Source organism: Salvia miltiorrhiza, chromosome 3 (genome assembly GCF_028751815.1).
Source record: "Salvia miltiorrhiza cultivar Shanhuang (shh) chromosome 3, IMPLAD_Smil_shh, whole genome shotgun sequence".
In the NCBI taxonomy this organism is placed as follows: domain Eukaryota; kingdom Viridiplantae; phylum Streptophyta; class Magnoliopsida; order Lamiales; family Lamiaceae; genus Salvia; species Salvia miltiorrhiza.
The window spans coordinates 18377510-18390390 of NC_080389.1; the positions used below are offsets into that span (position 1 = coordinate 18377510).

At 34.9% G+C, this 12881-nt stretch overlaps 1 protein-coding gene across 1 annotated transcript; it reads right to left on the reverse strand.

Annotated features, from left to right (window-relative positions):
* Positions 1 to 5815: 5815 nt before the first annotated feature.
* On the reverse strand, positions 5816 to 9807 carry LOC131017969 (uncharacterized protein At5g41620). Its single transcript, XM_057946731.1, has 3 exons — positions 9148 to 9807; positions 8025 to 8150; positions 5816 to 7518 (listed from the first exon to the last, which is right to left on the reverse strand). The coding sequence occupies exons 1-3, from the start codon at positions 9532 to 9534 to the stop codon at positions 6013 to 6015; spliced, it is 2019 nt and encodes a 672-aa protein (XP_057802714.1). The 5' UTR covers positions 9535 to 9807; the 3' UTR covers positions 5816 to 6012.
* Positions 9808 to 12881: the final 3074 nt, after the last annotated feature.

Consider the following 12881-nt stretch of genomic DNA (forward strand, 5'->3'; position numbering starts at 1 on the left):
TATCTCCTTTTTGTTGGGCTAGCTGGTGTCGTCCTATGTTTCGTCTCGTTCGCAAGGTGCTTAGCGGGAAAGCTGGGACTCTCTTCCTTGATGTGGCGGTTGTTGTCGACTGCATTCTTGCGGGGATTCACTTTTCTCGTCAGATCTCTCGGCTGTTTGGTTGGGGAAAAAATAGTGGCATTTTTTCTCTTTCGCCTTCCATCGAACAATTAGAGTGCACTTTAGATTTTGTCTTTTATTCTGCTTTTGCTTATATTTTCCTTCGGTTTTGGTTTTACGTTTGGGAGCCAGAATTATTTAGGGGCAATGGTTCGGCCGGAGCTCCTGAAATAATTCTAGCTCAGCTCCCTACGTCGTCGTCCGTTCTAGACGAGTACTCTTTTTCCTCTACTTGAGGTTTTAATGAGGCTCGACCCTTAGTTTGCTCTTTTGTGCTTCCAAGGGTTTTAGTTTCTCTTTCTTCTTTTTTAATAAAGTTTTAATTTAATAATTATATAAAATAGCTATAATAAAGATAGTAGCGTTAAAATGAAGATGAAACTATCTTATAGTTGAAGGTGTATCAAATGAATGATCAAGATTTTGACAAATCCTTTTTATCCAATGATTATTATTATCTATTTAAAATTTCCATCAAAACCATTCAAATTTTCTATTAGTCTTGAAAGGGTTTTTGGAACTTTTAATTATTACTTATTGATTTGCATTTCATAACATACTTTTTTTTGAGGCGTTAATTGATTGTAAATTCACAAACTATTAGTGAATTATTTTTTCAACTGTGATTTTTTTTTTAAACTTTAGCTCATTTCAAAATTTGCCCTGAATTTGAATTTCATCCAAATCAAAACATACATGACAAAATTAAAGATGATATAATGTATACACATTATATTAAAATAACATATACAAAATTTATACTGAAATATATACAATACTAAGATATATACATATGTATACACACACACATATGTATGTGTGTGTGTTAATATATTATATCTACATACCCTTTTATTTTCTAATGAAATATATAGTTTAATTTTAAAATTTTTATTTTGATTAAATAAGAACAAATACAACCTAGCAACGATTATACTAAAATAGATGATCAAGGATCATGGTATTTTAAATATTTTTCATGCATTAAATGAATAAATTAACTCGATCAAATTCGGCCAACAACAATATTTAAACTTTCCAACCGAAATTATAAGTGATTTTGTCAAAAAAATAAAAATAAAAATGGTGCGATTATAAGTCATATTTAAGAGATAAAAAATAATTAATACTATAAATTATAGTGTCATGATTATATTATAATTAATTTGGTGTGGTTATAATTGATACACAATTATAGTGGCTTGATTAATTTTAAATGTTCATTTTTTTATTACTTGCTAACTGTATGTTCATGAAAGAAAGAATAAATAAATAATTTTGTTAAAATTTCGTATAAAATCATAAATATTGATCAATGTTAATATTTTAATAATTTTATTTAGGCTTACTAAATATCGTATATATATTAACTTTATGATCATTTTAGACAAAAATATGTGATTACATATATCATTGAATAAACATGTAATAGAATATTGTATATACGTTTTGAAAATATTTTATGATTATTTTAGAGAAAAATATGTGATTACATGTTTCCATTAAATATACATATAACTGAATATTGTATATACATTAACTGAACATTTTATGATCATTTTAGACAAAAATATGCGTTACATATCTCATTAAATAAACATACAATACTGGTCATATAATATAGTGTTAAGCTACAATTCCAATTTAAATAAGAACTACACGGTAAAAACTATGAAAATGTGATAAATTGTATCAATAGTAAAAATTATAAAAAAAAATATCTGTATAATCTAGAGTAGACGAAATGAATAAAAAAATAGAAATAAAAAAATTACTTCCACAAAATAGTAATTTAATTTTGGCGGAAAAATATGACTTACTATTTTTGAAAGTGGTTGTGCGTTTATATATACTAGCAGAGATTACGTGCGTTGCACGTATAACTTCTTATTTAGCACAATCTACTTATTCTAAAGAATACTATGTCAGTACATCAAAAGTATACAATAATTACTCATTTTGGCGTTCATAAAAAGTATTTACACACATCTACCAACTATTTTCTTAAAACTACCAAAAATTGTGTACTCTTGTAGATTGTTATTCATTACTTTTCACTCAAATGCAGTATAGACCTTGTTGGGAACTTAATGGAATATCCTAATCCTTGTTTTGATGATACCAAAATCCATAGGCTTTGTTTGTAATAGACTAGAAACTGTTCGAACTCAAGTGTTAGAGTTCTTTTCTAGTTTAGTTGATGTTCTGAAAACTGAAGACTGAAGAACGAAGGACTAAAGACTGAAGTTGCCGACTGAAGTATCAGTCGAAGAATCAGTCTTGAACTGATTACTTAATGCGTGCCACGTGGAATCAGCGGACTGATACTAAAGTCAAGTATCAGTTAAACATTATTCCTCGGACTAAACTTCCAACGTTCAAAGGAAGCCACATACTCCAGAAGTACAGCCGCATTAAATGCAGAGATCTCAGGATCGTCCTTTCTCTGCAGAGGTCATTCCTATTTGGTGACTACTTTATTAGAGACGTCGCATCTCCTGCTCTTCAACATAGCCGTTCTCACCAAACATGGAACCTCGAAGATTGAAGCCTCAGCCCAAGTTCAAATTACTCTCTAACAGAAGAAATCTTGAAGACCTTCTCCGCCAACGGATTTTTTTTTTTTTTTTTTTTGATCGGGCAAAGTCATGTTAGATGTTAGTAATTAGTTCTCCATCCACTCCAAGAACCACCTTATCTCTCCATTTACCAAATCCACCTTATATCTCCAATCTCCAATTCGCTCCCAAGAGGGATCGAACCCGGGTCACTTCACTTAAGTGAGGACCCGGTGGCCAGTGGGCTAAGCCCCCTGGTTTCTCCGCCAACGGATCTATTCAAGACTTCTCCTCTAAGTAGCGCTCGAGGATTACTTCAATCTTCACCGATTCAACAACATAAGCTGAAGCTCTGCCAAAATTGTGTCTCAGCCAAAGCTCAAATTCCCCAAAGCTTGAATCGAAGAAGAGAATCCCAAAGCCAAAAATCAGTCACTGCTGATTACATAAATTCTCTTAGACCTTAGGCAAACCTTGATTATCCAAAGCCTAGGTCAAACTAACTCCAAAGAACTTGTTCTTTGAAGTTTAGTTGGCAAGATTTCAAACCTCCATTCGACCGATAGAATCGAGTGTTTGAGTTGCAATGGAGTTCAAGAAGGTACTCTGACTCCGTGAGATCCTAGTGTCAGTTCGTGCTAGGAGTGAGAAATCCAACAAGGTATGTTGGTACTGAAGATTAGATCTTCAGTTGTTTCGGTTGTGTGCGCCCGCAAGCACACGGTTCGGTTTGCTGTGCACCCGTAAGCACAAGCATCGGTTTGCAGTGCACCCGTAAGCACTTCCAGAGTGAAGTTGTTGGTCTGATCAACCGACCGTGGATGTAGGAAGTATTTTCCGAACCACATAAAAATCTCTGTGTTATTTACAGCTTTCAGTATTTCATTTGTTACTTGTGCTCTTCCTTTCATAAACTGAATACTGATTAATAGCAAAGAGAAACTTAAGTCTAACAACGTGCTCAACCCAAAAGGCTATTGCGAAACAAAAGATTTTCGATGCGTGTGTTATCAGTCAGACTGATCTATCTTCTGATAGTCAGCGAGACTTATAACATCTCTGTTTATCAAACTCGACTGAAGCCTTACGTGCATCAGCTAAGTACTTGTGACTTAACTGATAACTCCTTACTGAAGAGACTTTCAGTATCAGTCGTCAACCCTGTTTTGGTCAAAACTCTTTTCTATAAACAGGTGTCTGAGTTTGTGTTTGAAGTTTCGCTCTTGATCTCTGTATTGAGATCTTGATTGATTGTTTTATTAAAAATAGCCTATAGGTGTATTCCTCCCCATACACCTATTCGAGACCCTCCGGACCTAACAGACCTCTACGTATTTTCTTAAGTAAACAAACAACATAATCAATAATGTAGTAAGACAACCGATCAAATTAGAGATAATACATTTGTGTGCTTGTTTAACATTAGATTCTGCCTATTGTATTCTACACTCATCTTTACACTTACATTGGTTGTGCCCTAAAGCTCTTAACTAAGTGTCATACTTAGAATGACCTTTCCGAGGAAGAAGTTCTCCGTCGCCGCAGTCAACGGGAAGATACTCGTATCCCGTAGAGCACCCTATACTTGATTTGGGTTCAACTAAACCCCCGAAGTTCTTAATTTGGTGTAGTTAAACCCTCTGCCCTAACATTGTTAAACGGCCGTTAAGTCAGAGCAGCTAATTGCACGAAATTAAGGACTTTGGGGGTTTAGTTGAACCGACCTCGACCATAGGGTGATGGACGTGATAAGGGTCTCTATGTTAAGGGCGTATTTGATACTTAACCCATAGAAATATGAGGCATTTGCAAAAATGCCCTTTTCTTATAAACACTTGTAAAAATGCCCTTTTTCACTTATGAAAAAGGGCATTTTTACAAGTGTTTATAAGAAAAGGGCATTTTTGCCTATTAACACTAGAAATATTGTATAAAGTTGTGTGTTATATTATTCCCGATTTCTCGTAATAAATTTTAAATGTATATTCTGAAGAGGTGTTATCCTTTAATTTATAATTCATCGTATCCTAAAGTATTTACACTTATTCAAATCTATATTTTGATGGTTAAATTAATTTTTCTTTCAATATACTAATTTAATGTGACCTATATTTAAAACTTTTAATTATACTACTATGTAACATTAAAATAATACTATCTAATAGATGATAGATAAAATTTAGTAAGAAATTAAAAGAATTAAAACTTAAATTAAACTCTAGAAAATCAATATAAAATAACTCAACAATTCATCAATATTTAGTCAAATTTGCAAATTAATTAGATCAATCATTTTAAACGACAATTATCTTTATACTGATGTGCAACTTTTATATATTAATGTAATTGAAATTTCTGTGTGTGATTTAATTTAACTAATATTATTTCCATGAACAGGTAATTATCTTACCAAGCTTATAGTATATTTCTCTTAATGCGTTCATGTTTCTTTCTTCTTCTTTTTTCTTTTCTTCTTTTCTTTTGGATATATTTGTTTTGAAAGTTATCATTTATACATAAATAGTGAGTAATTTCAAAGAGTTCAAACTTATTTAAAAGTGTGATTGGAACGAAATTCTTGTGTGTTTGTGATTAGGATCATATTAGTAATATGATGTTACATTATTGCCCTTAGAGTAGATTAAAAAATAAGGACATAATAGGCAAATCAAATTTTGTAAAATAAGGCACTTTTATAATAGGTATATAGATATAGATGAAATCTAACTCAAGTGACAAAGTTGAAGCACCCAAAAAATTTTATTTGTGAGAGTCATGGGTTAAATCTCGTCTGCGTGCAGTGTAATTTCCACCTTTCTTTAATAAGTATTCTCTTTCCTTTCTTCTCACTCTATGCGTTCGAGAAAGTGAAACACTTTTTTAACTCATTTATAATGAAATCTAGAAAGTAGATTTCAGATTCGAAAAGTCGAGTCTCGGATCAGCCTAGTGCACCAACCCCGACAAGACCAGAAGGAACAGAAAGAAGGACTCTAACTCAAGAACGAAGAAAGCAATTTCAAGTTCTCGTACTTCCGGAAGAATTCCCTCTTGCTGGTTGTAGCCTTTGAGTAAAGAGTCGCAGACTGAAAGAACTATGAAATAAGAATCTATATATATATATATATATATATATATATATATATTGAACAATAATACAAAAAGAAATAAATTCGTACATCAAAGACCTATGCAATGCTCGATCACATTCAGATGATATTGCCAGAAAGGAAAAAGCAAACGAAGTAACAAAAGCGCCATACACATCTCAGCCTAAATATTCACAAAACAAGAATCACTCCTTTCTTGAAGGGAAAATCGAAGCTTTTAAACGCGAGCGCTGGCCCCGTGTTCTTGCTTCGAACAGCTTTGCCTTCAAAGTGTTCTCTTTCAAGTCTGGATGCAGTTTGGCAGATGACTCAGAAGCATGATGATGATCAGACTTAGGGGATGGTAGCTTCTCAGTCCAGTGGCGAACGGGGCTTGGTTGACTCCTCCACACAGCAGCAGCAGCCCCGTAATCTTGACTATTTGGCTGCTTGATCCCGTTTTCTGACAGCATATAGTGATTCCTGATCAAATTTTCAATCATCTGATTTGAATTCATCCCACTTATTCCTTCACATTCATACTTGTTATCACCACAACTCTCTTTTGCTACTTCACAGTTTTCAGGTTTGCTGCTAGTTTCTCCCGGCTTGACATATCCGTTCACGACGTGCTCTGCTGCATCATCTTCGACCTGGTTTGAGTTTTCGCCCTCTGCTACGCCTTGAGCCATCTGTTCTTCATACTTCACCTGCAAAGCGGATGGACTTGACACGTTCCTTTTCTTGGCTAGCTTTGCCTTCGTGGTTTCATCTTCGTGATTTCTTTGGTACTCGTTTTCTTGGTACTTTAGGGTGGACACTTTCATTCTTTCTAGCTCAAAACAATTGGAATCACTACCTGCCGAGTCCTCCTCGTCTTGAGGAGCACTAACAGCTGTATTCAGTGGGATCGACTCTAGAGAACTTCTTCGGAGAGTAAGATCCTTCACCACATGGTTGGCATTTATGTTGGTGTTGCTAACTGTTTTAGCCTGTATGAAAGCTTCAATCTCGGAGCTCAGCTTGTCCACGACAGACTTCGTCTGTCCAACGCCTTGTCCACTTTTTAGCTTCATCTGCATCCTCTCGTCGAGCCATGTCTCAGATAAGTGAAGAATCAACTGGTCGTGATCGGCTCTCTCAGTCCAATCTTTATCGGATGTTTTCCTGAGAGCGTGCAATTCTTTCTCGTATCCTCTTATTCCTAGGGCAAACTCATCACAGAGGTCTTCCACGAGATCACGTGACCTCCTCTCGCACTCCAGCTCTTTATAGAGTTTGGCGAGAGTCGTCTTCACATCATACAGCTCCCTGGCTAACTTTCTGTGCAAGCTCTCGGACCGCTTCCTCAACTTCCTCTCGTCCTCCAATTCGCCCCTCATGGACTGAATAGCTGCACTCATTCTATCTTGCTCCTTGTTCTTCCTAGCTACTTTATCTTCTGCAATCTGCTCCATCAGCTCGTCCATTTCACGCCGATCAGCTTGTTGCTCCCTCACCAACGCCTTGATCTGAGAGCGGGCGTGATCTAACTCCTTTTTTAATGCTTTCACGAGAGACATGTTGGACACATGCTGCTCTTCCAGGCTCCAGATACGGTTTAACACTTTGAGTAGCTCCGTTGACGTTCTTAAGCTGTAACTCGTCTCACCAGCTCTACCTTTGAATTCGATGGAGCTGGTAGGTGTAACCGCCGGGTTATAGGGCGCAATCTGCAGTATATCAACTTGAGATTTAAGCAGCGTGTTGTAACAACAGAACATACATAACACACAATGACTACTCTTATAAGATAACATCATTTATCCACAAAAAGTAAATCAAAAATTGAGTGAGCTTATTATTTATAACAGTCTACTGGTATGCAGTAACATGACTGTGTATGTGGTTTCCCTAAATTCGAATTAATTCTTCATTCCGAGACAGTTGAAAATGCCATAACAGTCTCTGAAGAAAATTGCACGCTTTCAGTTCAAAAAATTGTGCTCAAAGTGAAGAAGTCGAAGGGAAGTGAGAGCCATTAATTTCTCAGATATTTCTCAAACGAGTACATAAATGTTCTAGAGGTCTATTTCAATAGCAATATAACACCATCCCAACGTTGAAAGTAAAAAAGCGAAGCAATCTTGGATGATTAAGAGAATAAGAGTGCATGACCTCATTTAAAGCAAGAAACCGTGATTAAGAGGAGGCAAGGGAAATTGCAAGAGCAAGGTACCTCCATGGAGCTGCCATAACTTGCAGGTGATACAGGTTGCAGAGCACGGTTATTCCTCTCAGTTGACCGATGGTGTTGCATTAATGTTGCAGCGACATGCCTCCTCAAACTGCTAGAACTCCCTGGCTGGTATTAAATCAATGAACCTCATCAGCAAAGAGAAAATGTCGAACTTGGCAAGCTCACATTGAGGAGTCTGATGGAAACATAGACGAACCAAAATATGATCCTAAAACATCTTCTCAATCCTCTCAATTGTACTAGAAAAATATTTGAAACATTACATCCTACTGCAGAATCAGAGTTTGTCTGGAGATTTCTCAATGCGACTTAAAAAGGCTCTATGATTTCTCCCCACACTTAGAAAACCATGGGAGAATTTCGAGCAGAGGCAACAACAAGACAAGCCTCTAAACATGGGACAACTGAATAAGGAAACAAATTCTAAACAACAACAGTTGAGAGTTATTAGGACAATATATTTCCACGTTACACTCATCTCAATCATACTGATCCGAATGAAGACAATATCAGCCATTATTGAGGTTAGAGAAATTCAAGACCTTAATGAAATTATATTCTTTTGATAAATATATTCACTAAGCGCAGATGCTAATAATTTATAAATTACTGAGTTCTAGCTCTGCAAGGGGCTTTAGAATATTAACAAAACAAAAACTGAAAACCATCATTGCTTCCCAAAAGCTTAAAACAGGCTGTTGAGAAGTGTTTGAAAGATAAGCTCTTAAGCTCCAATAATCATAATTCTCTCTCTAGTTTATAAACTCAATTATCCTACACAACTTAGAATCTCTTGAGAAATTGCATCTTGAAACATCTTATAAGCTCTCTAAAATAAGCTTAACCAAACACCCTCTAAATCAAACAAGCACCAAGAATTTCACCAGAACTCTACATGGAAACCATCTAAACTTACATGCTGTACATACATGAACTCTCAATATAAAATAACCAAAAAAATAAAATAAAGAACTTGATCAACATAGCCATACAAATTAAGATAAACACAAAATTTCCAACCACAATATCAAAAACCCAAGAAAGAGAAATCAGGTTAGCAAACAAAAGAAAAAAGAGGAAGAGTTTTTAAGCAATTAATTACCAGGTCAGGTGATCCAGGGGAAGGATCAAGGGGTTCAAGGCCACTCTTGTCCTTGTAAAGCTGCTCCTGATTGAGGCGGCGCAGCCGCGGAAGAGGGGCGCCGCCGCCGCCGTGGTGCATTTGATCAAGCTGTTGCTTGTGGTGATGCAGTTCCCAAAGGGTGGCAGCAAGTTTTCTTGCAGAAACACAAGGAATTTGACAAGGGTTTCCTCTGCCACAATCTTGCAATTGTTTAGTGGGAGGAGCTGCTTCTTCTTCCAAGAGTTTTAATTGCTCAAATCTCCAAAATGATGCTACTGGAGTTGTCTGTCCCCCTCTTTTCCCCACCCTCCTCAACTTTTCCCCCAAAATTCCTCCTTTTTCGGCTGTCTCTTCACCACTTTTCATCTCTCTCTCTTCTCTCTCTCCTCCCTCACCTTAAAAAAATACTCTTTCCCACTAACTTGGCTTGCCCATCTAGTTTACCTCGCTGCTGCTCTCTTCTTGCTCAATCACTGCTGCCGTAGAGAAATTTGTCTTCTGTAATAAGTTTTTTGTTTTTTTTATCGTCCCCCCCGACATTCAATACTCCTATGTCCGAACGCGACGTGTTACATGAATTTGGATTCAAACCTTTATACTGTTTGATTAAATATATACTAGTAGAATTTGGATTCAGTTTTATCAATTTTGTTGTGTACGCGAGTTCAATCCCATGTATCATTTGGAAAAAAAGAGTAGAAAGGGAGGGCCCCCCGTTACGTTGGGTCGACATAGTATTTATACATGGATACATGGTGTCCCTATTTTTAATGCAGAAGGTGGTTATTCTTCTTCACACCCATTCTAAGAGTATCCAATGGCGGACTTAGAGGGGATGGTGGGGGCATTAGGCCCCATACAGATTTACAAAGAAAAATAAAATTAAGAGTATATATGTTTTTTCATTTGTGATATTTTTCTTTATGAGCAGTTTCAGCTATCTTGAGACATTTTCATAACAAAAGTTTTACTCTTTATTCATATTTTCACATTCTCGCCTACTACACTTAGTATGCCTCTAACAAAGAACTAGAATTCTAACTTCTAAAATGCCACGTCACTTTTATAAACTCACCTATTTTTTTATCTAACAATTACTCCGATAATAAATCAGTTTCTAATTTTTAAATGGTCCCACCATAATACATAAAAAATATTACTTCTTTTATTCCAATTATCTTGAAACCTTTTTTTTTTGGCACGATAATTAAGAAAGTAGTGTTTTATGTGTAGGTGAAAAAGTGAAAAGATAAATAAAGGGCAATACTTTTGCTAAATAAGAAAATGTTTCAAGATAGGTGGAACGTTAAAAAAAAAGTGTCTCAAGATAGGTGGGACAGAGTGAATAAAAAAAGGCATTGTATCAGATTTTCGAAAAAAAAAAAGAAGAAAGAAAAACAAAAAAATATTAATAGTAATATGTGGAGCCCATGTAAAGTTGTTTGGGAACTAGGTGCAAAGTTGCACCTAATTTTCCGATTTTCGTATAGAAAGTGGTTCCCAAATTTTTCAGTGGTAGCTTCTTATTTTTGCATCTCAAATTTGTAACCATTTGAGGCATCCTTAACACAATAAATATTACTAATTTATTAAATTTTATGTCCAAAAATTTTGTTTCGAGATAGATGAGATCAAGGGAATATTTAGTAATTAAAATATATATATGATGAGGATGGAATTCGGAATTCCCACCCTTATAAAGAAATGCCCAAATGAGATACCTCAAGCCCACCGAAGGCTCGAATATAAGCAATATGTGACTATAATTAAATTGTTATATGTGTATTATTTTGATATTGTTACAGATCTGGAGCAATTATAAAGTCGAGTCCGTCCGAGTCGAGTATTATATTTTAGAGCTGCATTAAGTCTAGGGAGAGAAGCCAGATCTAAAGATGCAAGCCAAAATTAAAGAAATATCGAAGACACGTGACAGAATAATGGGTTTTGGCCAATGAACTTATATTAATGGGCTTTAGGGTTAAATGAGCCCAAGTGTGCTTTAGGGCAAAGTTTATGCTTATAAATAGGACTTTAGGTTATGAGTTAGGAGAGCTTCTTTCATTATTTTCTACGCCATGTAAATGTAAACACTCCGAGTATAGTGAAAACACCTTATAACCACCCGTGGATGTAGATCTTAATGATCGAACCACGTAAATCTTTGTCTCTTTTATCATTTTATCGTTTTCTGCTGTTGAGATCAAAACCCAACTCAGCAATTGGCGTCGTCTGTGGGAAATCGAGCTAAGGCGTGAGTTTCAATCTTACGTTCTTCCCGATTATCCAAATTTCCATATTTGATTTTCGATGTTCTTCCCAATTTCCAGATTCTGTTTTGATGTTCTTTCTCAATTATTCTTCAGAAAAAAATAATACAATATCTGTTTGTCCTCTGCCGTTTTTTCTGGGGCACGGTATCCAAGAAAATGGAAATTCTTAGGATCGACCACGATCTGCAGTCTTGAGATCTGCTTTTGCTAATCTCTCTATCTCTTCTTCCTAAATCCCCCAGTCCCCCCTCCCAATATATATATATATATATATATATATATATATATATATATATAGGGGAGAGCTATAATAAAAACACTTTTAAGTGTATAAAATATAAATAAATCTTGTCCATTAAATCTTATTTGATCTAATGGCTTAAGATTTGCCTAATCTAATCCATTCATATTTACGCCTAATTTATAAAAGGATAAACATGTAATTACTTAATTTAATACATATTCACGCCTAATCCATACAAATCTTTATAATATACTCATTGTATTTTTGGTGAATGAATAATTGCCATAAGTTCTCACAATTAACAACTATAATTTTAATTCTTAAAATTTATCATACCAAATCTCACTAATAAAATTTCAAATTCGTAACAGTGACTTTATTATGTAGTAAACCACAAAAAATTTAATTCTTAAACTTAATAAAATTTCAGATTCGTAACAACTATATTTTCAATTCTTAAAATTTATCAAACCAATTTTTTGGTTTGGTAATTCTATTATTTTTGTTACGAATTAAGATTTGATAAATTCCAGACGATTTTTTTTAAATAATGTTACGCATTTGTTTTTTAGGAATTTAAAATTCGTGACACAATAATATGGAATTCGTAACAAAACAAATATGTTACAAATATGTTCTTTGGATTTCCTTTTACGGGCAGTGACTGCAAAAATTAATCACATAATTCGTAAGAACTTATAATTCATAACAAATAAACATTTATGAAATGGAATAAAAAATCTTTCCATATCTCATAGCATCAGAATCGGAGCAGAGAGAGAATTTGTGGAAAAGTCAACTGCACTCTATTACCTTTCTACCCTTTCGAAAGTGTTAGTTACAAATCATCAGTGCACATATTACGAACCGTAAATTTGATTTATTTTAAATCTGGAGCGCTGATTTTTGATAGATGGACAAATGGATTTTGTTTATATTTTATATTTTATACACTTAAGAGTGTTTTCATGGTAGCCTACCCCTATATATATATATATATAATTTGGAATTTCGAACTAAAAGGTATTGTTAATAATGAAAATTAATTATATTGTGAGCAGAGAAAATGGTCCACCGTGTGGTGGGGTATTGTCCATAAAAGAGACTAATTTTTGTGGACTTCCCTAAACGGTTCAACCCTAATGCTTTAGCTCAGCTCAATCCTAATGCTTCAACTTAAGCCCTAACGCTTCAAT

Coding starts and splice junctions, on each gene's coding strand:
- LOC131017969 (XM_057946731.1), bottom strand. CDS start 9,534: ATGAAAAGTGGTGAAGAGACAGCCGAAAAAGGAGGAATTTTGGGGGAA. Junction 8,151..9,147: donor CCCCTGGATCACCTGACCTG/GTAATTAATTGC, acceptor ATTTAATACCAG/CCAGGGAGTTCTAGCAGTTT. Junction 7,519..8,024: donor GTTATGGCAGCTCCATGGAG/GTACCTTGCTCT, acceptor GATATACTGCAG/ATTGCGCCCTATAACCCGGC.